The sequence below is a fragment of the Oncorhynchus gorbuscha genome, linkage group LG01 (genome assembly GCF_021184085.1).
Source record: "Oncorhynchus gorbuscha isolate QuinsamMale2020 ecotype Even-year linkage group LG01, OgorEven_v1.0, whole genome shotgun sequence".
NCBI classification, from domain to species: domain Eukaryota; kingdom Metazoa; phylum Chordata; class Actinopteri; order Salmoniformes; family Salmonidae; genus Oncorhynchus; species Oncorhynchus gorbuscha.
The window spans coordinates 91,142,905-91,169,585 of record NC_060173.1 but is presented as its reverse complement, the minus strand read 5'-3'; the positions used below and the strand labels follow the sequence as shown (position 1 = coordinate 91,169,585).

Sequence of the window (26,681 nt, the reverse complement as noted above, 5' to 3'; positions counted from 1 at the left end):
TCTAAAGGCACACTTGAATTCTCAAGGCATATGCCATCCCATCTGGTTTGGGATTCGTGGGACTATCATTTGTTTTTCAACAGGACAATGACCCAATTGCCAAGAAGGAAAGTGATGGAGTGCTGCATCAGATCACCTGGCCTCCACAATCCCCCAACCTCAACCAAATTGAAATGGTTTGGGATGAGTAGGACGGCAGAGTTAAGGAAACGCAGCCAACAAGTGCTCAGCATATGTGGGAACTCCTTCAAGATTGTTGGAAAAGCATTCCAGGTGAAGCTGGTTGAGAGAATGCCAAGAGTGTGCAAAGCTGTCATCAAGGTAAATGGTGGCTATTTGAATAATCTCAAATATAAAATATATTTGGATTTGTTTAACACTTTTTTTGGTTACTACATGATTCCATATGTGTTATTTCATAGTTTTGAAGGCTTCACTATTATACTATAATGTAGAAAATAGTAAAAATAAAGAGAAACCCTTGAATTAGTAGGTGTTCTAAAACTTTTGACCGGTAGAGTACCTGCTCCAGTTCAGTCTCTGGGTCTATAGACCCAGCCTGCTCCAATCTCCTCTAGGCAGGGCCTCTCTCCTGCTGTGTCTTAAAGTCCTGTCTGCTCCCTCCTCTCTTTCTCAGCCCCTCTCTCGTTCTCTGTCTGTCTAGTTCTACACGGCCAAGTCATCTGGTCGGACCCGGCTGCTGGTACCGCTGGTCTTGCTGAAGCGGCGTTTGTCTTTCAGGTAGCTGGCGTGCAGCAGGGTTGGCGCGGAGCACCCGTTGGGCATCTCCCCTGGCATCTGGGTATAGCTCATTCTCAGGAATCCTCCCTCCCCTTCCAGATCGTCATGGGAATGATGGCGCTCAGTGGCCATGTTGACGGAGTTCTGCTGGTGTGCCATCCTGTTGTTGAAGGGGTGAGAAGGCATGGAGGTCATGGGGTTCATAGGGTTCATCGTATCCGACGATGCCAGGCACTGGCTGAAGTCAGGGGGAGGGGTGCAGCCCGGGGAGTTGTGATGGGGCGGGGTGTCGGGGTCCCTGGTAATGGCAATGGCCACAGCGTTATGAGTGCGGTTCTTGAGGGCGGAGTGGTTACGCTTGCACTTCCTGATACGCCTGTAGGCCAGGTGGTAGAGCTCAACCACAGAAAGGAGCAGGGAGACACCAGACACCACCAGCATGAAGACGATGAACACGTTCTTCTCTGTGGGCCTGGACATGTAGCAGTTGACTGGGTTGGGACATGGCCAGGCCTTGCAATGGTACAGAGCCCTGAGGAAGACTCCATAGATCATGTATTGGACCACGATGAAGGTCACCTCCATCACTGTGCGGATCAGAATGCTCAGAATGTATGTAGATAACAGCGCTCCCCGCAGGCGAATCTGCCCTGACGCCTCCAGCACCTTCCCACAATCCCTCTGCTGGAGGTATTCCTTCTCCCCTGATACGCACCCCCCCTCTCCTCTCTCCTCCATCTCCTCCCTCTTCTCCTGCTCCCTCCTCCTTCGTTTCTCATCCCTCCTTACGATGTGCATGGCGTGGCCCATGTAGATCAGTGATGGCGTGGATACGAAGATGATCTGTAGGACCCAGTAGCGGATGTGTGCAATAGGAAACGCCTGGTCATAACAGACGTTGGTACAACCGGGCTGCTGGGTGTCGCACAGGAAGTCACTCTGCTCGTCTCCCCAGGAGGACTCTGCGGCCGTGCCCAGGACCAGGATCCTGAAGATGAAGAGGACGGTGAGCCACACCTTCCCCACTGACGTGGAATGTTCCTGAACCTCCTCCAGGAAGTTCCCTAGGAGACTCCAGTCCCCCATCACTACTGCTCACTGGTCACTGGCACACACCTGAGAGAGGAAAAGAGGGAGAGAGAAAGAAAGAGGTGCAGGGTGAGGGTAAAGGGAGAGAAAGAGGAGGGAGGGAGAGAACGAAGAAGAGATAGTGAGTGAAGAAGAAAGAAAATAGGGAGAGAAAAGAAAGGAGATAAAATAACTAGTGTGTGTGAGTGGCATGGTATGCATGTATAAATAGCCTGTGATTGGCCTGGAGACTGGACACGACACAAATGCCTGAGAAGGAATCTTTTCCCATGACACACACAAACATACTGTATATTTAAGGGCATTTCAAAGTAAATAGTGAGGTTGTTTCTGAGAAATTATATATAGTAGTTGGATGTTTGTGTTACTATTCCTGACACTGACACATAACTAGACAGAAATGGTGAGGGGCCATAGGGCAGGACAAGGCTAGGAGCTAGTGGCCCCGAATGTTAGAAATGGAATGGAATTCTGTGCCCCTGACCTAACCCTACAATCTCCAACATCTCCTCCATATTGTCCAGAGCACAGCATCGGTCATTGGTCACCATGTTTGTACCGGTTAATTGAAGCCTTTGATGTTCACTCGCTCCTCTCTCCGTTCCACTCCTCCTGTGATTTGTATCAGTGTGTGTGTGTGTGTGTGTGTGCCGTTGCCCCCTGACCGCAGTATGAGTGAGACTTTGTGTGTATCTACTGTCCCTATAAGGCATCTCAGCAGATCGCTTTATGAGTGTCATCAAACCCCCAATCATCGAATTATGCACTAAGTGAACTGATCTGAATTTTATTACAATTATTCAACAGGCGAAAATAAAGTAGGCACACACACACACGCACGCACGCACACACGCACACTCGCACGCGCACGCACACACACACATAAATAAAGGTTAAATAAAATAAATACATATGACCATGAGAGGTTTGACAGTACATCTCTAGCTCTAGAGTTAGCCAAATTACAACCCTTAAGAGAGGTCCCTTTTGAGTGGCTTTCTTTAAGAAATCATATTGTTTGGGTTTGGTTCCTCTGAGAATAAGAACAGGAAGTTGAGGAAAGGAGACATAGACTGAGACCGCTCAGCCCTCTGCAACCTCTGCTCTGTTCCGATTCTCAGCGTAGCTAAGATTCCGTTCCCACCATGACAGCCTGTGTGTGAGTATCCAGACAGACTGACAGACTAATTACTGCTCATGTGATGGGTCTGTACCCCCGTGCTCCTACTTCTACCTCTCACCCCTCTTATCCTCCTCTGAGCGACCATGCCAACTCTGTCTGGGAACAACAACAAAAAAACTGTCAAATAAGATCAAGTCTCCAATTCGCATAGCGCCCCAACAGATCCACAGATGATGCAATCTCTATTGCGGTCCACACTGCCCTTTCCCACCTGGACAAAAGGAACACCTAAATGAGAATGCCGTTAATTGACTACTGCTCAACTAAGGACCCTGTGACTGAATACCTCCCTCTGCAACTGGATCCTGGACTTCCTGACGAGGGTAGGAAACAACACCTCAGCAACGCTGACCCTCAACATGGGGGCCCCTCAGGGGTGCATGCTTAGTCACCTCCTGTACTCCCTGTTCACCCACGACTGCGTGGCCACGATGAGACAGCCTATAGGGAGGAGGTCAGAGACTTGGCAGTGTGGTGCCAGGGCAACAACCTCTCCCTCAACATGAGCAAGACAAAAGAGCTGATCCTGAACTCCAGGAAAGGGAGGGCAGAGCACACCCCCATTCACATCGACAGGGCTGTAGTGAAGAAGGTTGAGAGCTTCAAGTCCCTTGGTGTCGACATCGCTAAGGACTTATCATGGTCCAAACTCACCAACACAGTCGTAAGGATGGCACGCCAACGCCTATTCACCCTCAGGAGGCTGAAAAGATTTGGCATGGGTCCTCAAATCCTCAAAAAGTTCTAGAGCTGCACCATCAAGAGCATTCTGACTGGTTGAATCACCACTTTGTATAGCAACTGCTTGGCATCCGACCGCAAGATGCTACAGAGGGTGGTGAGTATGGCCCAGTACATCACTGGGGCCCAGCTCCTTGCCACCCAGGACCTCTATACCAGGCGGTGTCAGAGGAAGGCCCAAAGAATAGACTGTTCTCTCTGCTTCCGCATGGCAAAAGGCTCTGGAACCAAAAGGCTCTTTAATAGCTTCTACCCCCAAGTCATAAGTCTGCTGATCAGTTAATCAAATGGCTACCCAGACTATTTGCATTGACTCCCTTATTTTATTCTTATCTATTCTTATTTTTTGCACTGACTCTCTTGCACAGGCTCAGTGTACACTCACTGACTAACCCCACATAGACACTCCAACACACACACAAGCATATTGACGCTACACACACAAACACACATACATTCACATTCCACACATTCTTGTCATGATATGTGAGTTTGTCCTATATTTATACATAGTCTCCAATTCTCCAATATATATAATTGATTTTTTAAATCCCAGCACTCTTTTCTGCAGGAGGCCTTTTGCCTTTTGGTAGGCCATCATTGTAAATAAGAATTTGTTCTTAACTGACTTGCCTAGTTAAATAAAGGTTAAATAAAATAAAATAAAATTCCTTCACAGTCTTCACACATGCTGCTGCTACTCTCTGTTTATTATCTATGCATAGTCACTTTACCCCTACCTACATGTACATACGACCTCAATATCCTTGACTAACCAGCAGTGGTGTAAAGTGCTTAAGTAAAAATACTTTAAAGTAGTACTTAAGTAGTTTTTTGGGGGTATCTGTAATTTTCTTTACGATTTACAGTTTTGACAACTTTTTATTTTACTTCGCTACATTCCTAAATAAAATAATATACTTTTTACTCCTTACATTTGCCCTGCCACTCAAAAGTACTCGCTACATTTTGAATGCTTAGCAGGACAGGGAAATGGTCCAATTCACACACTTATCAAGAGAACATCCCTGGTCATCCTTACTGCCTCTGATCTGGCAGACTCACTATACACAAATGCTTTGTTTGTAAATTATGTCTCAGTGTTGGAGTGTGCCCCTGGCTATTCATAAGTAAATAAAAAACAAGAAAATGGTGCTGCCTGTTTTGCTTAATATAAGGAATTTATAAAATGTATATATACTTTTACTTTTGATACTTACGTATATTTTAGCGATTACATTTACTTTGATAATTAAGTACATTTAAAACCAAATACTTTTAGACTTTCACTCAAGTAGTATTTTACTGGGTGACTTTCACTTTTACTTGAGTAATTTTATGGTATCTTTACTTGTACTCAAGTATGACAATTGGATAGTTTTTCCACCACTGCTAACCCCTACACCGCACATTGACTCTGTACTGGTACCCCTTGCAAATATCCTCATTATTGTTATTTTTTTTCGTGTTATTACTTTTCCTTTAGTTAACTTTTTTAAAACACTGCATTGTTGGTTAAGGACTCGTAAGTAAGCATTTCACGGTAAGGTCTACTACACCTGTTGCATTCGGCGCATGTGACAAATACAATTAGATTTGATTTGAAGTCTGAGAAAGAAACAGTCAGAAATATCAAGAGTGACTTAAGGGTGCAGGACTAAAGCGATCAGAAAGTGAACAGTAAACCAGAACAGCATGTGTGATTCACTGTGGGACACGACAATGAAATATAGCCTACAGAGCAACAATATATGAGGTGAAAACAACAGACTTACTAGAAGGCTCAAGACACAAAATGACGAACTTTAACAAAAGATGACCTCATCACTTTGAGTAAAGATCATCTGATCGCACCATTACTTGTGTTGACTAACTAAACACAACACTACTGTATGTAAACGTCTGGCCTCATATTGATACTAATATTGCAATGTTGGCCAGCCAGGTTACACAGCCAATAGGTTGTGTTGTAAACAGGTGAGGAAACCCTTTTGTTAGACCAGTCTGGTAGGAAAATGACTGTTTTAACTCCTACCTCCTGCCATTGTGAAGGCCAGGCTCTCACTCCCTTCCTCTAGTCGAGGCTCTTCCTCATTTCTTTGTGGCTCGCTGTAAACACTTTATCTGATCGCTACCCAAAGCTTTGATGACAGTTGGATGTAGAAAGGCATGTTCTGGCTGTGATTTTTTTTAAAGGACCCCATGGCACTATAAAAATCCATGTAATATGGTCTAACAATGACTTATCTCTGAACTCAATTAATGAAATCACTTTGCAAGCAATTATAGAGCATGGAATTTAAGAGTTCCTTGTTGGGAAGAGGCCTAATTTGATATTGATGAAGAATAAAGGAAAATGAGGAAGGGTGGAGGTGAAGAGGAGTTGTTAACAAAAAAAGTGGTTGGCTAAAAGCGAAAATATTTGGTTCAAATACAAAGGGGAGGGTTGCCCTTTTTGCCCCTGGAAAAGTATGTTATAAATAACAAACAGTCTTGCGTATGTGTCATTACTTCAACAGAAAACGTTTAGAGAAAATGTCCAGTAATTTGTACACGTAACCACTTGGTACAGGAGCTGCCCATCTTTGCCGTCTCATTTGAGATTGTTCTATTCCATTCCTGGGTGCCCAGTAATAAATAGGGATTTACTGTAATGCACTGTACCCACTGACCACCGTCATAGCTGTCATATTGGTTTATAATATCTGTCTCTGAGTAATGGGGAATTTGGCAATGAGGTATCTAACACGGCACTCACTGGGCATAGCATACCACTCAGATATGTCTCTGACATTGATCAGCACATAGGGACGTTGCAGAAGGAAGCACCCCGTGGTAAGAACTACACGTGGTAAGAACTCAACGTTGTCCTGATTGGAATCCATGCTACATAACCACAGTAAGGTGACTGGGAACATGGACTAGTACAAACAGACCAGCTCTGACCTCCATAAATCAATCAAAGAGGAAAAAAGACGGTACGGGGACAAAATGGAGTCGCAGTTCAATGGCTCAGACACGAGACAGATGTGGCAGGGACTACAGATAATCATGGATTATAAAGGGAAAGTCAGCCCCAATCTCTGTAGCCAATGTGAGTAGAACACTTTTACCCTCGCAAGGCTGCCGGCCCAGACTGCATCCTCAGTGCATGCGCAGACCTGCTGGCTGGAGTGTTTACGGACATATTCAATCTCTCCCTACCCCAGTCTGCTGACACCACTATCACCAGGCTTGTTTTCGAGTTGCTGTGCGTTTTGTTGCCAACCTATTTTGCTACCTGACAACTTTACGGTTTTCACTTTTTAATTACCGTTCATATATTTATTTATTTTTTCCTCAACTTTTTCACTCCAGACGCTTTATCTGGACACGATTCGTCAGGACCTCCAACAGCCGAAGCTAAGTAGTAACATTAACATGATGCCTACTATTTGTAGTCGCTGTACTCGCCTTACGGCGAGGATAGCTGTGCTACAAGCCCAGCTTCAGATGCAATCGTTAGGCAAGGGTCATTTCAGTGTAGGAAAGGATGAAACCCCGTCTGTGCCACCAGTAAGTACAGATAGTAGTATAAATCCCCTGGCACAGTCCCCGCAGCCAGACAACTTTCTCACGGTTTCTGGAGGGAAATGCTGTAGGAAAGCTCAACCGGTGTCGCTCATTCAGCCAACCGGTTTTCCCCATTAAGTAGCGGGTCGGAGTCAGAGGCGAGTCTTCTCTGGTCTCTACTCCTCCCGTTACGGGGTCTGAGACGCCGAAGCTTCCCACCATTAGCTCTGACAAATTGAAAACTCTAGTCATTGGCGACTCCATTACCCACAGTATTAGACTTAAAACGAATCATCCAGCGATCATACACTGTTTACCAGGGGGCAGGGCTACCGACATTAAGGCTAATCTGAAGATGGTGCTAGCTAAAGTCAAAACTGGCGAGTGTAGAGACTATAGAGATATTGTTATCCACGTCGGCACCAACGATGTTAGGATGAAACAGTCAGAGATCACCAAGCGCAACATAGCTTCTGCGTGCATATCAGCTAAAAAGATGTGTCGGCATCGAGTAATTGTCTCTGGCCCCCTCCCAGTTAGGGGGAGTGATGAGCTCTATAGCAGAGTCTCACAACTCAATCGCTGGTTGAAAACTGTTTTCTGCCCCTCCCAAAAGATAGAATTTGTAGATAATTGGCCCTCTTTCTGGGACTCACCCACAAACAGGACCAAGCCTGGCCTGCTGAGGAGTGACGGACTCCATCCTAGCTGGAGGGGTGCTCTCATCTTATCTACCAACATAGACAGGGCTCTAACTCCTCTAGCTCCACAATGAAATAGGGTGCAGGCCAGGCACCAGGCTGTTAGCCAGCCTGCCAGCATAGTGGAGTCTGCCACTAGCACAGTCAGTGTAGTCAGCTCAGCTATCACTATTGAGACCGTGTCTGTGCCTCGACCTAGGTTGGGCAAAACTAAACATGGCGGTGTTCGCCTTAGCAATCTCACTAGGATAAAGATCACCTCCATTCCAGTCATTACTGAAAGAGATCATGATACCTCACATCTCAAAATAGGGCTACTTAATGTTAGATCCCTTACTTCAAAGGCAATTATAGTCAATGAACTAATCACTGATCATAATCTTGATCTGATTGGCCTGACTGAAACATGGCTTAAGCCTGATGAATTTACTGTTTTAAATGAGGCCTCACCTCCTGGCTACACTAGTGACCATATCCCCCCCATGCATTCCGCAAAGGCGGAGGTGTTGCTAACATTTACGATAGCAAATTTCAATTTACAAAAAAAAAATGACGTTTTCGTCTTTTGAGCTTCTAGTCATGAAATCTATGCAGCCTACTCAATCACTTTTTATAGCTACTGTTTACAGGCCTCCTGGGCCATATACAGCGTTTCTCACTGAGTTCCCTGAATTCCTATCGGACCTTGTAGTCATAGCAGATAATATTCTAATCTTTGGTGACTTTAATATTCACATGGAAAAGTCCACAGACCCACTCCAAAAGGCTTTCGGAGCCATCATCGACTCAGTGGGTTTTGTCCAACATGTCTCTGGACCCACTCACTGTCACAGTCATACGCTGGACCTAGTTTTGTCCCATGGAATAAATGTTGTGGATCTTAATGTTTTTCCTCATAATCCTGGACTATCGGACCACCATTTTATTACGTTTGCAATTGCAACAAATAATCTGCTCAGACCCCAAACAAGGACCATCAAAAGTCGTGCTATAAATTCACAGACAACACAAAGATTCCTTGATGCCCTTCCAGTTAACCACCTAACTGAGGATCTCAATTTAATCTTGCGCAATACCCTAGATGCAGTTGCACCCCTAAAAACTAAAAACATTTCTCATAAGAAACTAGCTCCCTGGTACACAGAAAATACTCGAGCTCTGAAGCAAGCTTCCAGAAAATTGGAACGGAAATGGCGCCACACCAAACTGGAAGTCTTCCGACTAGCTTGGAAAGACGGTACCATGCAGTACCGAAGAGCCCTTACTGCTGCTCGATCATCCTATTTTTCTAACTTAATTGAGGAAAATAAGAACAATCCGAAATTCCTTTTTGATACTGTCGCAAAGCTAACTAAAAAGCAGCATTCCCCAAGAGAGGATGACTTTCACTTTAGCAGTGATAAATTCATGAACTTCTTTGAGGAAAAGATTATGATTATTAGAAAGCAAATTACGGACTCCTCTCTAAACCTGCGTATTCCTCCAAACCTCAGTTGTCCTGAGTCTGCACAACTCTGCCAGGACCTAGGATCAAGAGAGACGCTCAAGTGTTTTAGTGCTATATCTCTTGACACAATGATGAAAATAATCATGGCCTCTAAACCTTCAAGCTGCATACTGGAACCTATTCCAACTAAACTACTGAAACAGCTGCTTCCTGTGCTTGGCCCTCCTATGTTGAACATAATAAATGGCTCTCTATCCACTGGATGTGTACCAAACTCACTAAAAGTGGCAGTAATAAAGCCTCTCTTGAAAAAGCCAAACCTTGACCCAGAAAATATAAAAAAACTATCGGCCTATATCGAATCTTCCATTCCTCTCAAAAATTTTAGAGAAGGCTGTTGCGCAGCAACTCACTGCTTTCCTGAAGACAAACAATGTATACGAAATGCTTCAGTCTGGTTTTAGACCCCATCATAGCACTGAGACGGCACTTGTGAAGGTGGTAAATGACATTTTAATGGCATCGGACCGAGGCTCTGCATCTGTCCTCGTGCTCCTAGACCTTAGTGCTGCTTTTGATACCATCGATCACCACATTTTAATGGAGAGATTGGAAACCCAAATTGGTCTACAAGGACATGTTCTGGCCTGGTTTAGATCTTATCTGTCGGAAAGATATCAGTTTGTCTCTGTGAATGGTTTGTCCTCTGACAAATCAACTGTAAATTTCGGTGTTCCTCAAGGTTCCGTTTTAGGACCACTATTGTTTTCACTATACATTTGACCTCTTGGGGATGTTATTCGAAAACATAATGTTAACTTTCACTGCTATGCGGATGACACACAGCTGTACATTTCAATGAAACATGGTGAAGCGCCAAAATTGCCCTCGCTAGAAGCATGTGTTTCAGACATAAGGAAGTGGATGGCTGCAAACTTTCTACTATTAAACTCGGACAAAACAGAGATGCTTGTTCTAGGTCCCAAGAAACAAAGAGATCTTCTGTTGAATCTGACAATTAATCTTAATGGTTGTACAGTCGTCTCAAATAAAACTGTGAAGGACCTCGGTGATACTCTGGACCCTGATCTCTCTTTTGAAGAACATATCAAGACCATTTCGAGGACAGCTTTTTTCCATCTACGTAATATTGCAAAAATCAGAAACTTTCTGTCCAAAAATGATGCAGAAAAATTAATCCATGCTTTTGTCACTTCTAGGTTAGACTACTGCAATGCTCTACTTTCCGGCTACCCGGATAAAGCACTAAATAAACTTCAGTTAGTGCTAAATACGGCTGCTAGAATCCTGACTAGAACAAAAAAATTTGATCATAATACTCCAGTGCTAGCCTCTCTACACTGGCTTCCTGTCAAAGCAAGGGCTGATTTTAAGGTTTTACCTCTAACCTACAAAGCATTACATGGGCTTGCTCCTACCTATCTCTCTGATTTGGTCCTGCCGTACATACCTACACGTACGCTACGGTCACAAGACGCAGGCCTCCTAATTGTCCCTAGAATTTCTAAGCAAACAGCTGGAGGCAGGGGCTGAGTCACTGGCTTACTGGGGCTCTCTCATGCCGTCCCTGCAGGGGGTGCGTCACCTGAGTGGGTTGATTCACTGTTGTGGTCATCCTGTCTGGGTTGGCGCCCCCCCCCCCCCACTTGGGCTATGCCGTGGCGGAGATCTTTGTGGGCTATACTCAGCCTTGTCTCAGGATGGTAAGTTGGTGGTTGAAGATATCCCTCTAGTGGTGTGGGGGCTGTGCTTTGGCAAAGTGGGTGGGGTTATATCCCTCCTGTTTGGCCCTGTCCGGGGGTGTTCTCGGATGGGGCCACAGTGTCTCCTGTCCCCTCCTGTCTCAGCCTCCAGTATTTATGCTGCAGTAGTTTGTGTCGGGGGGCTAGGGTCAGTTTGTTATATCTGGAGTACTTCTCCTGTCCTATTCGGTGTCCTGTGTGAATCTAAGTATGCGTTCTCTAATTCTCTCCTTCTTTCTTTCTCTCTCTCTCTCTGAGGACCTGAGCCCTAGGACCATGCCCCAGGACTACCTAACATGATGACTCCTTGCTGTCCCCAGTCCACCTGGCCATGCTGCTGCTCCAGTTTCAACTGACCTGAGACCTAGGACCATGCCCCAGGACTACCTGACATGATGACTCCTTGCTGTCCCCAGTCCACCTGGCCATGCTGCTGCTCCAGTTTCAACTGTTCTGCCTTACTATTATTCGACCATGCTGGTCATTTATGAACATTTGAACATCTTGGCCATGTTCTGTTATAATCTCCACCCGGCACAGCCAGAAGAGGACTGGCCACCCCACATAGCCTGGTTCCTCTCTAGGTTTCTTCCTAGGTTTTGGCCTTTCTAGGGAGTTTTTCCTAGCCACCGTGCTTCTACACCTGCATTGCTTGCTGTTTGGGGTTTTAGGCTGGGTTTCTGTACAGCACTTTGAGATATCAGCTGATGTACGAAGGGCTATATAAATAAATTTGATTTGATTTGATTTGATCACCTCGTAGCACTTACTTCTGTCATGAGAGGCTAGTTAAGGATCATATCACTTCCACCTTACCCAATATCCTAGACCCAACTGTAATTTGCATACAGCCCCAATAGATCCACGGATGACACAGTCACCATCCCACTGCACACTGCCCTATCTCACCTGGAAAAGAGGAATACCTACACTACATGGCCAAAAGTATGTGGACATCTGCTCGTCAAACATCTCATTCCAAAATCATGGGCATTAATATGGTGTTGGTCCCCCCTTTGCTGCTAGAACAGCCACTCTTCTGTGAAGGTTTTCCACTAGATGTTGGAATATTGCTGCGGGGACTTCCATTCAGCAACAAGAGCATTAGTGAGGTTGGGCACTGATGTTGGGCGATTAGGCCTGGCTCACAGTCGGTGTTCCAATTCATCCCAAAGGTGTTCAATGGGGTTGAGGTCAGGCCTCTGTGCAGGCCAGTCAAGTTCTTCCACACTTGATCTCAGCAAGCCATTTCTGTATGGACCTCGATTTGTGCACAGGGGAATTGTCATGCTGAAACAAGGGCCTTCCCCAAACTGTTGCCACAAAGTTGGAAGCCCAGAATCATCTAAAATGTAATTCTATGCTGTAGCACTAAGCTTTCCCTTCACTGGAACTAAGGGGCCAAGCCCAAACCATGAAAAACAGCCCCAGACCATTATTCTTCCTCCACCAAACTGTACATTTTGCACTATGCATTCGGGCAGGTAGCATTCTCCTGGCATCCACCAAACCCATCTTTGTCTGCCAGATGGTGAAGCGTGATTCATCACTCCAGAGAACGCACTTCCACTGCTCCAGAGTCCAATGGCTGCAAGCTTTACACTACCCCAACCGACACTGGTGATCTTAAGCTTGTGTGTGGCTGTTCAGACATGGAAACCGATTTCATTAAGCTCCTGACAAACAGTTATTGTGCTGCTGTTGCTTCCAGCGGCAATTTGGAATTTGGTAGTGAGTGTTGCAACCGAAGACACAACCTTTACGAGCTACACGCTTTAGCACTCACAGGTCCCGTTCTGTGATCTTGTGTGGCCTACCACTTCGCGGCTGAGCCGTGAACATTTCCTAGACATTTCCGCTTCACAATAACAGCACTTACAGGGGCAGCACTAGCAGGGCAGAAATTTGACGAATTGGTTTGTTGGAAAGGTGGCATCCTATGACGGTGCTACGTTAAAAGTCACTGAGCTCTTCGGTACGGACCATTTGACTGACAATGTTTGTCTATGGAGATTGCATGGCTGTGTGCTCGATGTTATATGTCTGTCAGCAACGGATGTAGCTGAAATAGCCACATCCACAAATTTGAAGAGGTTTCCATATACTTTTGGCCTTGTAGTGCATGTAAGAATGCTGTTCATAGACTCCAGCTCAACCTTAAACACCATAGTACCCTCCAAGCTCATCATTAAGCTCGGGGCCCTAGGTCTGAACCCGGCCCTGTAAAACTGTGTCCTGAACTTCCTGACAGGCCGCCCCCCCAGGTGGTGAAGGTCAACACCTCCGCCACACTGATCCACAAAATGGGTCCCCACAGGGCTGTGTGCCCAGTCCCCTCATGTACTCCCTGTTCACCCATGACTGTGTGGCCATGTACATCTCCAACTCAATCATCAAGTTTGCAGACGACATGACAGTGGTAGGCCTGATTACCAACAACGACGAGGTTTAGTGCCCTGGCAGAGTAGTGCCAGGAAAATAACCTCTCCCTCAACATAAAAAAACAAAGGAGCTTATCGTGGACTACATACAGGAGACTGAAGAGGGAGCATGCCCCGATCCACATCAACAAGGCTGCAGTGTAGAGGGTCAAAAGCTTCAAGTTCCTTGGCGTGCATATCACTGGGGACCTGAAATGGTCCCACAACACACACACACCAGGATGAGGAAGGCACAACAGCGCCTCTTCAACTTCAAGCGGCCAAAGAAATTCAGCATTCCCCTAAGACCCTCACGAACTTCACCAGATGCCACATTGAGAGCATTCTGTCAGGCTGCATCACCGCCTGTTAGAGCAACTGCACCGACTTGAACAGCATGGCTCTCCAGGGGACGCACTGCCTGCCTTCCAGAACATTTACAGCACTCAATGTCAAAGGAAGGCCAAGAAGATCATTAAGAACCTCAGCCACCCAAGCCACAGTCTGTTCCCTCTGCTACCATCTAGCAGATAGAGACAGTTCAGAGCTGGGACTGAGAGACTGAGAAACCGCTTCTATCACAAGGCCATCAGACTGTTGAACAGCCATCAGTAGCCGGCTACCTGCCCGGTACTCAGCCCTGCACCTTGAGACTAATGCCCCATGTACAGTATATAGAATCATTGAACTCTGGTCACCTCATATTCTGTTTTATATACTGTTGTTTAGTAACTGTAACTGGGATTTTGTCTTGATTCTATTTTTGGTTATTGGTGTATTTGTATTGTATTTCCTGACATTCTACTGTACTGTTGGAGCTAGTAAGATCAGTGTTCACTGCATCTGCCATAACACCTGCAAATCTGTGTAAGTGACCAATAAACGTAGATTTGATTTGAGAGAGGATAGGCAAATGAAACCATAGGCTGCATTGGCATAGCGAGAGTCTGGGGTCTGTTTTGTAGTCTATAGAGATAGTTATTGTTAACAAAAAGAGAGTGAGAGTATACTGTACAGTAGGCCTACACACTTTGCATTAAGTGAGGTTGGACTACATTTAGTGAACATACTGTAAACACAGGGCTAGAGCGGTTTGGAAAAGTGGGTGTGATGCCTGAACTCATACCATAGGGGCCTTTAGTGGAGTCGCCTATAGAAAGAGAATGGATCAGGAACCCAGAACATCAGCAAATAACAAGAAGGACACACCGAGTGACATGGACAACCTGTGGTTCAGTGTAGTAGTATTTACAGTAGTCTTTACATACATGGACATTGACTGGACCTGGGCTGGAGAGCAACCAGGCTATAGTCCATAGAGATGACATGGCTAGCAAACTGCATCAATAATGTGTGGTGGTAACTGATGTCCTAATTAAGGGCAGGTACAGACCCAGCAGCAGAATGAATACAGTGTTTTCTCTCAAAGCAAGCCAGGGAAGGAAGCAACACAACAGCAATAAATCCTGTCCGATGCCTCTCCCCTCCTCTCCTTTTCTCTGCCTGGGCTTAAAGCATTGCATTAGAGGGAAGTTAGTGATTTTCCAGCTGGAGATCAACCACTCCATTCATGGGACTGATCTCTACAACCTATAGCTGTCTTGTAAAACACTGACTGTTGGAATTTTGTCTGCCTTAACCAGTGCCATTTAACAAGTGATGACTCATTTGAAAAACCAAACCCACAACCTCAGAGCATTGAAGACTGGATAAAGGATGAACTATCTACAAGGAGCTCCCGCAAGAGTAGTATCATAACTGGACAATCTACCATACTGACCTATATGAGACTACATATCTATGTAGAACTATCCTGAGTTTCCATATAAAAATATTGCCTCACACTGAAAAGACTGAGAGAAATCAGTCTTGCTCCAAAACATCATCAAATCAAATCAAATGTTTATATAGCCCTTCTTCAGGCTTTCTACACAACACATTATATAGCCCTTCTTCAGGCTTTCTACACAACACATTATATAGCCCTTCTTCAGGCTTTCTACACAACACATTATATAGCCCTTCTTCAGGCTTTCTACACAACACATTATATAGCCATTCTACACTTTCTACACAACACATTATATAGCCCTTCTTCAGGCTTTCTACACAACACATTATATAGCCCTTCTACACTTTCTACACAACACATTATATAGCCCTTCTACACTTTCTACACAACACATTATATAGCCCTTCTTCAGGCTTTCTACACAACACATTATATAGCCCTTCTACACTTTCTACACAACACATTATATAGCCCTTCTACACTTTCTACACAACACATTATTTAGCCCTTCTACACTTTCTACACAACACATTATATAGCCCTTCTACACTTTCTACACAACACATTGTATAGCCCTTCTTCAGGATTTCTACACAACACATTATTTAGCCCTTCTACACGTTCTACACAACACATTATATAGCCCTTCTACACTTTCTACACAACACATTATATAGCCCTTCTTCAGGCTTTCTACACAACACATTATATAGCCCTTCTACACTTTCTACACAACACATTATATAGCCCTTCTACACTTTCTACACAACACATTATATAGCTCTTCTTCAGGCTTTCTACACAACACATTATATAGCCCTTCTTCAGGCTTTCTACACAACACATTATATAGCCCTTCTACACTTTCTACACAACACATTATATAGCCCTTCTACACTTTCTACACAACACATTATATAGCCCTTCTTCAGGCTTTCTACACAACACATTATATAGCCCTTCTTCAGGCTTTCTACACAACACATTATATAGCCCTTCTACACTTTCTACACAACACATTATATAGCCCTTCTTCAGGCTTTCTACACAACACATTATATAGCCCTTCTTCAGGCTTTCTACACAACACATTATATAGCCCTTCTTCAGGCTTTCTACACAACACATTATATAGCCCTTCTTCAGGCTTTCTACACAACACATTATATAGCCCTTCTACATTTTCTACACAACACATTATATAGCCCTTCTTCAGGCTTTCTACACAACACATTATATAGCCCTTCTACACTTTCTACACAACACATTATATAGCCACTTTTCATTATATACACTTTCTACACAACACATTATATAGCCCTTCTTCAGGCTTTATACACAACACATTATATAGCCCTTCTTCAGGCTTTCTACACAACACATTATATAGCCCTTCTTCAGGCTTTCTACACAACACATTATATAGCCCTTCTACACTTTCTACACACCGCAGAACACTGAAATATAACAAAACTGTTTGAAATAGAAACACCGGATTTCCACCATAAAAAAATATAATGTTGATTAATTATGAAATTCTAAAAATAAAAAAAGAATAGCATTCCACCCATGATGCCACTAGAGGACGATTTGTTCATTTGACTGCAGGAAAGGTCACATAATAAGTCGCATGGACTCACTCTGTGTGCAAAAATAATGTTTAAGATTCTCTTTGAATGATAACCTCATCTCTGTACCCCACAATTATTTGAAAGGTCCCTCAGTCGAGCAGTGAATTTCAAACACAGATTCAACCACAAAGATCAGGAGGTTTCCAAACTTTTGCAAAGAAGGGCATCTATTGATAGATGGGTAAAAAATATGAACAGACATTGAATATCCTTTTGAGCATGGTGAAGTTATTAATTACACATTGGATGGTGTATCAATACACCCAGTCATTAAACGATACAGGCGTCCTTCATAACTCAGTTGCCAGAGAGGAAGGAATCTTCTCAGGGATTTCATCATGAGGCCAATTGTGACTTTGAAACAGTTGCAGAATGTAATGCCTGTGATAGGAGAAAACTGAAGTTGGATTAACATCATTGTAGTTACTCCACAATACTAACCTAATTGACAGAGTGAAAATAAGGATGCCTGCACATAAAAAATTAATGGAAAATGTTATGTTTGGGGAAAATCCAATAAAACACATTACTGAGAACCACTCTCCATATTTTCAAGCATAGTGGTGGCTGACTCATGTTATGAGTATGCTTGTAATCATTAAAGACTGGGGAGTTTTTCAGGATAAAAAAAATAAATGGAATGGAGCTAAGCACAGGCAAAATCCTAGAGGAAAACATGATTCCGTCTGCTTTCCACCAGACACTGGGAGATGAATTCATCTTTCAGCAGGACAATAACCTAAAACACAAGAACAAATATGTACTAGAGAGGTTTATTAAGGCAACATTGAATGGCCTAGTTATAGTTTTGACTTAAATCAGTTTGAAAATCTATGGCAAGAATTTTGAAAATAATAATGAGGAAACATTATACAACCCATCTGTGCAAAGCTCTTCAAGACTTAACCAGAAAGACTCACAGCTGTAATTGCTGTCAAAGGTGATTATAACATGCATGGACTCACGGGAGTAAATTACATTTACATTTACATTTAAGTCATTTACAGATCTTAATCCAGAGATACAAATTGGTGCATTCACCTTTGACATCCAGTGGGACAGTTTAACAATAGTGCATCTAAAACTTAGGGGGGTGGGGTGAGAGGGATTACTTATCCTATCCTAGGTATTCCTTAAAGAGGTGGGGTTTCAGGTGTCTGAGAGGTGGTGATTGACTAAACCGCTGTTGGAATCGTGAGGGAGTTTGTTCCACCATTGGGGGCCAGGGCAGCGAACAGTTTTGACTGGGCTGATGTATTAATACTTCCTCAGTGGTAGGGAGGCAGCAGGCCAGAGGTGGATGAATACAGTGCCCTTGTTTGGGTGTAGGGCCTTCAGAGCCTGGAGGTACTGAGGTTTCCCCCACAATTTGTTACATTACACCATGGTCTTCTAAAATGTATATAGCATAAAACAACTGGAAGCCAGTGGAGAGAACGGAGGAGCGGGGTGACGGAGAGAACCTTGGGAAGGTTGAACACCAGACGGGCTGCGGCGTTCTGGATGAGTTGAAGGGTTTAATGGCACAGGAAGGACAGCCATCTCGAGTTGCAGTAATCCAGACGGGAGATGACAAGTGCCTGGATTAGGACCTGCGCTTCCTGTGTGAGGCAGGGTCATACTCTGCAGATGTTGTAGAGCATGAACCTACAGGAACTGATGTTAATGAGATATTTCTGTATTTCATTTTCATGAAATTTGCAAACATTTCTAAAAACATGTTTTTACTTTGTAATTGTGGCATATTGTGTGGAGATGGTTGAGAGAGAAAAATCTACTTAAACCATTTTGAATTCAGGCTGTAACAGAACAAAGTGAGGAATAATTCAAGGGGTATGTATTAATACTTTCTGAAGGCACCGTATATATACACATTATATACAGTGCATTATGGAAGTATTCAGACCCCTTCACTTTTTCCACAATTTGTTACATTACAGCATAATTCTAAAATGTATATATACATAAAACAAACAAAGCGAAAGAAGAGCCTTGGTCAGAGAGGTGACCAAGAACCCAATGGTAACTCTGACAAAGCTCCAGAGTTCTTCTGTGAAGAAGGACAACCATCTCTGCAGCACTCCACCAATCATGCCTATATGGTAGAGTGGCTAGACGAAAGCCAATCCTCAGTAAAAGGCACATGACAGCCCACTTGGAGTTTGCCAAAAGCCACTCCCATTCTTCTCTGCAGATCCTCTCAAGCTCTGCCTAAATGAAAGCTTTGCACACTCTTGGCATTCTCTCAACCAGTTTCATGAGGTAGTCACCTGGAATGCATTTCAATTAACAGGTGTGCCTTCCTTCTTAATGTGTTTGAGCCAATCAGTTGTGTTGTGACAAGGTAGGGGGGTATACAGAAGATAGCCCTATTTGGTAAAAGACCAATTCCATATTATGGCAAGAACTGCTCAAATAAGCAAAGAGAATCAACAGTCCATCATTACTTTAAGACATGAATGTCAGTCAATTGGGAACATTTCAAGAACTTTGAACGTTTCTTCAAGTGCAGTCGCAAAAACCATCAAATGCTATGATGAACCTGGCTCTCATGAGGCTACTGGAATGGAAGACCCAGAGTTATCTCTGCTGCAGGGGATAAGTTCATTAGAGTTAACTGCACATCAGATTGCATCCCAAATTAATTCTTCACTGAGTTCAAGTAACAGACACATCTCAACATCAACTGTTAAGTGTGCCAAACCTCCAGGCTGTGTAGGGGCTATTTGAAAAAGAAGGAGAGTGATGGAGTGCTGCATCAGATGACCTGGCCTCCACAATCACCCGACCTCAACCCAATTGAGATTGTTTGAGATGAGTTGGACCGCAGGGTGAAGGAAAAGCAGCCAACAAGTGTGGGAACTCCTTCAAGCCTGTTCTAAAACCATTCCAGGTGACTACCTTATGAAGCTGGTTGAGAGGCAAAGGCAAAGTGTTGGCTATTTTGAAGAATCTAAAATATATTTGTTCCTCAGTCTTCCCGCTCTTTCATTCAAACCCACCCCCTTTCATTGTCTAACCAGCCGTCATATCGTTTCATTCGCTATGGATGTTTTCTTCTATGACATAATTAGTAATCAATGTATGATCCATCCTGTGTATATGTAATTCTGGGTGATTATTTAGGTATTTAGTAAATAAATAATTAAACCAAATTTAGTATTGCTGATTCAACTTGTTAGCCAGTTGAACTCTATAAACATTTTTCCGTGGTGCCCCGACTTCCTAGTTAATTACATTTACATGATTAGTTTAATCGGGTAATATTAATTACAGAGAATTGATTTGATAAATGTCATATATCATTTAATCCATAGACACGACACAGGAGAGTAGCGTTAAGTGTTAAAATGTTGGAAAATCCATCATGGCCGACCTTATGGGTCCCTGAGGGAAATCTGTTCCTTGTGAGGAGAGGGACATATGCGCTGAATTTCATGATTTTAGATAAAATGGGGTGAGGCGCGTGACATTTCGAAGTTAACATGTTCAATCTATTGTTATAGCAACACCATCTGGCCAATCTATGAAAGCTTTAAATGCCAGATCTCTGTGGCAAGACGGATCATTCACCCAAGTTTAGTCAAAATCGGGCCAGTGCTGTCTGAGATATCGTGTGTGACTAACGTACAAACGAACATACTAACTGACTAACAGACGGAGACAAATCCATAGTCCCCGCCCCGATTTCATTGTGGGGGAGAACAAAATATCCTCATCAATAACAGTCCCGAATGCATATACTGTGCAGTGACAGCTTAGTAAAAGTGGCACAACTTCAGAGACATATTAAGAAAACATAAAGTCCTCCTCCTCCCACCTCTCTCTATGAAGTCCCAGCACACTGCTTGTTGTACCATTGGAGAACAAAGAGGTTGGGTAAGGATGCGACCCCCACCCTGACATAAGGCAGGTGCCCAATCGTTGTTTTGGTTTTAACATGGATGCCAGGTGGGCCTTTTATGTGACAAAAACACTCCACAGTTTTTTAGTAGGCGGCCTGAAACATGAGAGGAATAAAGATTGAATAGAGAGAAAGAGGGGAATAGTCAAGTATATACAGTATACAGTTCATTAGGTACACCCCGTTCATGAAAATGGTTTGTGGCTTGCTATATAAAGCAGGCAGACAGGTATTGATGCATTCAGTTACTGTTGAAATTAACATCAAAATGGGTAAAACAAGTGACCTAAGTGACTTGGAGCGTGGTATGATGGTTGGTGCCTCGCACGCCGGTTCCAGTATTTCAGAAACGACAGTGTCTAGAGTTTACAGAGAACGGTGCGATAAACAAAAAACATCCAGTCAGTGGCGGTCCTGTTGGCGAAAACAGCTCGTTGATGAGAGGTCGAAGGAGAATGACAAGAATTGTGCAAGCTAACAGGCGGGCCACAAACAGGCAAGTAACGGCGCAGTACAACAGTGGTGTGCAGAACGACATGTCAGAACGCACAACTCGTCAGTCCTTGTCATGGATGGGCTATTGCAGCAGATTACCAGACTGGGTTCCACTCCTATCAGCTAAAAACAAGAACAAGTGCCTCCAGTGGGCACGTGATCACCAACACTGGACAATTAAGGAGTGGAAAAAATCTCCTGGTTCCTGTTGCGTCATGCTGATGGCAGAGTCAGAATTTGGCGTAAGCAGCAGGAGTCCATGGATCCATTCTGTCTGGTTTCAACGGTACAGGCTGGTGGCAGTGGTGTAATGGTGTGGGAAGTATTTTCCTTGCACACTTTAGGTCCCTTGATACCAATTAGCAATGTCTCCATGGCCTGAAGAATTCAGGCTGTTCTGGAGACAAAGGTGAGTCTGAACCGGTACTAGATGGGTGTACCTAATAAACTGTATATGTGTATATCAGACATCAACAGTTTGAGGTCTGAATGGCCCTCCTCTCTAAACACATGAACTGACTTAGTTTAGCCATGGAGGGGCAGAGGTGGGGTGGGTACAGACCCCCTGGGTGAGTTGGGGTGAGGCAGCGGGAGACGGAGGGAGAAATACATCCTAAATCACAGAGTGGGTTAGTCACCTGTCACACGACTGCTACTTATAGAGCAGCGAGCCACCAGCAAGCCCTGAGGACTGGCGAGCCATAAATCAGTCACCGTCTCACCCCACCAGACGCCACGCAGCTAGCCAGATCATCTGCTACCTTACATGGAGGTCTGCCTTTTCGTCTGCCACTAACTGTACACAGACCCACAGCCCTGTTATGAGCTATTGTTTTAACTGTGTTACACTGGGTCGCTCAGACTAGACACCAGCCTGTTGCCAGAGGGGAAGACTATTGATATTTGACTATCAATTATAGTACCTGCCTTAAAGTTTTGTTATAAAAGTAAATGTTCATTGCAGGTATTGTACATGATTCTAGTTTGATTCTAAAGTTGAGTTGCTTTATGCTTTGCCTTCGGGAAGTACATTTATATTTACTGTGGTTCTTAGGATTATCAAATTGGATTTCATCTTTTCATGAGGTAGAGAGTGAGGTGATAATCAGTAGCATGCAAAACAGAGACCAGGTGTGACTTGATGTTTCCTGCAGTTATCTCTTCTCTTTTCAACAGTTCTTCTAATAAACAGGGGTGTGTCAGACCATGGAATGTTTGTGCAATAGGGTGTTATAACAGCCTTTCTTATCAATAGTATCTCTATTTCTAGCTGCACAGCAATGTATGCTCATTATCAGGAAGTACCCCTAGCTGCCCAGGGGCCCTGACCTGAAGGAGTCCGCTACTGATTTTGTTAGTCACAAATATCATTAACATAAGTCATGGCAAAATGTGTAGAACTGCAGGAAATAAACTTTAAAACATACATTTATCTCTCCTCCATCAAAAGGGAGGCAACTAAACATTTTTGCCCTCTTGGTGGGTGGGGCTCCCCAACCAAATCTCAATTATGGCCCCCAAAAGGCTACATCCAGCCATGGTCATGAGACAATGCATCTATAGGTGAACAAAGAGATGAAAAAGGTACACATCTGTCATGTCATTTAATGCCGAATTGGTGAAAGTCTTGTATTTGTTAATGATCCTGTTTTTTGATATTTCATGTAAGCAATCTTATGTCAAGCCATCCAATCTGAAGTCTTGTAAATTATTGTAGATTTAAAATGGTGTTGTAGCTGTATGAATAACCTTCATGAAAGAAACACTTAATATAAGGACATTTTCTGCTCTAAGAGACCCGTGTCATCTTAGACAGCGGAACAGTGGAGTCGTTTGTTAAAATATATTTGTCTCTGGAGCTGCTGGCTGGCTGGATGAGTCAGTGTTGAGAGAGAGTGAGACTAACACGCACCAGGACCCCTATAAATCGTCCCTACACTCTTCTCTGTGACAGATACCTCACCGCTATGGACCAGCGCCCTGTCAATGCTCTGTCTCAACTAGTAAAAGACAGAGACACTGGGTATGATGCTTTAGTGGCCCAGCAACTATATAGTATGAATACAAGAGACAGATGTTAATAGAATACCTCTATAAAACCCTCACACACACTCACTGAGTGACAGCTGTGTGAGTCCTGTTAGCCTTGAGTGCACCTATGAAAAGGGACAAATTAAGACTCTGGTCCATTTCCACAAGTTTCCTGTTCTTCTTTGAAGTGTCCTTCCTATGTTTATGTATCCCATCGAGGGTGATGTGGTGGTAAATTACCTTTTTGTGCTACAGATGGGGATGGCTGTCAGTACTGGGTCTTCACCTCAGAGACTGATGGAATGGTGGAGGGTGGATTGGACCGGGTCGTAGAGGTGTGGTGACCTGGTGGGATGATTGGAGATGGGACCGGGCCGTAGAGGAGTGATGACCTGGTGGGATGATTGGAGATGGGACCGGGCCGTAGAGGTGTGGTGACCTGGTGGGATGATTGGAGATGGGACCGGGCCGTAGAGGAGTGATGACCTGGTGGGATGAGTGGAGATGGGACCGGGCCGTAGAGGAGTGGTGACCTGGTGGGATGATTGGAGATGGGACCGGGCCGTAGAGGTGTGATGACCTGGTGGGATGAGTGGAGATGGGCTGGGTCGGAGGACAGAGGTTGGTGGAGACCAGTGATCCTGAGCCGTACCTCTTGCAGACACACCGTCAGATATAATCAACAGGAGCTGGGTAGATCAGAGAAGAATATGATTTCTGTAGAGTGGAGTAGGATCTCTGTAGAGTGGAGTAGTGCCGGAGCTCTGTGCCGTCCCAGGGTGGGAATGCTAACTTGTGCAGGGGGCACGGGAAGAAAAGCAGGGGCATCATGAGAGAGGATTTCCTCTCTGCCCTCCTCCCTGCCTCTCTCTCATCCACAGTCTCCTCCCTCCCTCCGCAGTCCCCTCCCTCCCCCGTCTTCTTATGGTACATCCCTCTCACAGATTCCCTGGTAGGCTCTCTGGCACTTTATTTTGGTGGGAAGAATTCCTTAGCATCGGGAAGGGAAGTGGAATTGTGTTCAGGGATCAATAGGAATTCCGTTCTGACAAAGCTTTCAGAGGCATTACTTAGTCATGGTTGTGTGTTTTACTTCGTCTTTGTTGTGTGTTTTTTTGTTTTACTACCGTCAACAGTACATTGTCTTTAAAGTGGTAGTCAGCATAAGCAACAGTCTGACATTGCAACACATACTTTCCCAGCTTACTATATAACTACCGTGATTTTTTTTGTGGCAAAATGTGTAGGTAACATGATTAATTATGTCAAGGAATATACCAGGTAGAATCACTCTACCGGGAAAGAAATATGAGATTTCATATGAATGCAAGTAGTCATGAAGCATAAGCCTTCGCAACGTTTTAAGTATGTTATTCACAGTAAATAATGTCACTGTTATATGTGAAACAGGTTTAATGTTTTATAATAATTTTACAATAAAAATTTGATGCAAATATTATAGGTTACAAACAAAAACATTATTTGTGATGATCAGGGTTCAATAAGCATTTAAATTAGACAGAGTTGGGTATCGCACCCTCGTTCAACTACCATGTAATGATAAAGTCAGGGATAATACAAGTTTATCTGGCATACTGTATAATAAAGCATGCCCCACGGATGCCAAAAACAATCTACCCCCTCCACTCCGTGCTGAGAATACCTGTTTTGGTCATGTCTTCTCTTCTTTTCTCTCCCTCCTCCCTTGCTCTCAAACACAGTCCTGCTCTGAAGTCAGGAGACAGAGTTTGGGATGCCAGCCGATTACTCCTCCACACCCTCCTACTCCTGTTTCTCCTTCTCTCTCCTTTTCTCCTGTACACAGAGCCAGTGTCTTGTCTGGCTGATTTCACTGTTCTAGATGTACGGGCCTGCAGCTATATGATGACATTATATAGTGTCAATCCTTTAGGTTGTGATTCCTACTTGATGCAGGGCAGCCTGTTCGAACGACTGTTATTACAGTAAGTGGTGAGGGCACACACACACACACATAGACACACACGTGAATACAAACATACACGCACGCACGCACGCACGCACGCACGCACGCACGCACGCACGCACGCACGCACGCACGCACGCACACACACACACACACACACACACACACACACACACACACACACACACACACACACACACACACACACACACACACAAAGGCAGATACACATACATTATGACAATGCTAATTTAATGGCAGGGGCACCTCTGTCAAATGTGACATTGCTTTCCATCACCTTGTGGGAATTCTGATCTCTAATGAGAGGGGTGAGAGGAGAGACGGACCTTCCCCCCCCCCAACACACACATGGAAACATACTCCCTACAGTATGTGTGTCTGTGCTGGTCCTAGATCAGCCAGATCTCCAGTGGTGTTACTCTGCAGGTTACTCTAGATCTGAAGAGTAATGTAAAAGAGCCCGTTCTCCCTGTAACAAGTCTATCTTTGATGGCGGACTGTGGAGAATGTCTGTGCATGTATATATACATCTGAGAAACTAGTTAATGATGTAGATATCATGCTGTGCGCCTTGTGGCTGAATCAATCAATAATAGTCTTAAAGGAAATGTTTACGGAATGAAAATATGTTAATAATTCCTAATCACTCTATTTTCATTCTAAGGGATATTCAACCCCTTTTCACCTCTTAGTGTTTATCATCATCAGGCAGGATTATGGTGAGAGCAGAGTTTGTTTAGTCAAACAGCATCAAGTGATCTGGAACAGAGAGGTTACGCTCTCCAATTTAACGTAATCTCAACATTTACAACAGAGCAGCAGTGCCAGGGTGGGGGCTGTGTGTGGGGAGGAGCGTGGGGGGCACTCTGCCAGATTGTATTAACATAACCTAGTAACCCCCCCAGCCCCAGCCCCACTCCCACATACTACCCCCACTGGTGACTTGACACGATTTCAGCCCTGCTGCTCCTGTGTCCGAGGGAAACCAGGCTCGACCCCAGGCTCCCCCAAAACACCCTCCCACCCCGCTGTAGCTGTAGTCCTGGGTTGCCTGGGTTACACCACTGTGGAAAATTTAACAAAAGTTCAGTTCAACACACAAATAGCACAACTGACCTGACAATGGCTTTTAAGGGACAAAAACAGTGATATGTTGTGATATACAATGACACTATCACCAAACCTTACGTGTGTGTGTGTGTGTGTGTGTGTGTGTGTGTGTGTG

The 26,681-nt window shown here is 44.2% G+C and overlaps 1 protein-coding gene across 1 annotated transcript; it reads right to left on the bottom strand.

Annotated features, from left to right (window-relative positions):
• Positions 1–393: 393 nt before the first annotated feature.
• Positions 394–24,311, bottom strand: LOC124023878 (gap junction alpha-5 protein-like). Its single transcript, XM_046338077.1, has 3 exons — positions 23,883–24,311; positions 23,731–23,835; positions 394–1,857 (listed from the first exon to the last, which is right to left on the bottom strand). Exon 3 carries the CDS (start codon positions 1,825–1,827, stop codon positions 667–669), a length of 1,161 nt encoding a protein of 386 aa, XP_046194033.1. The 5' UTR covers positions 1,828–1,857; positions 23,731–23,835; positions 23,883–24,311; the 3' UTR covers positions 394–666.
• Positions 24,312–26,681: the final 2,370 nt, after the last annotated feature.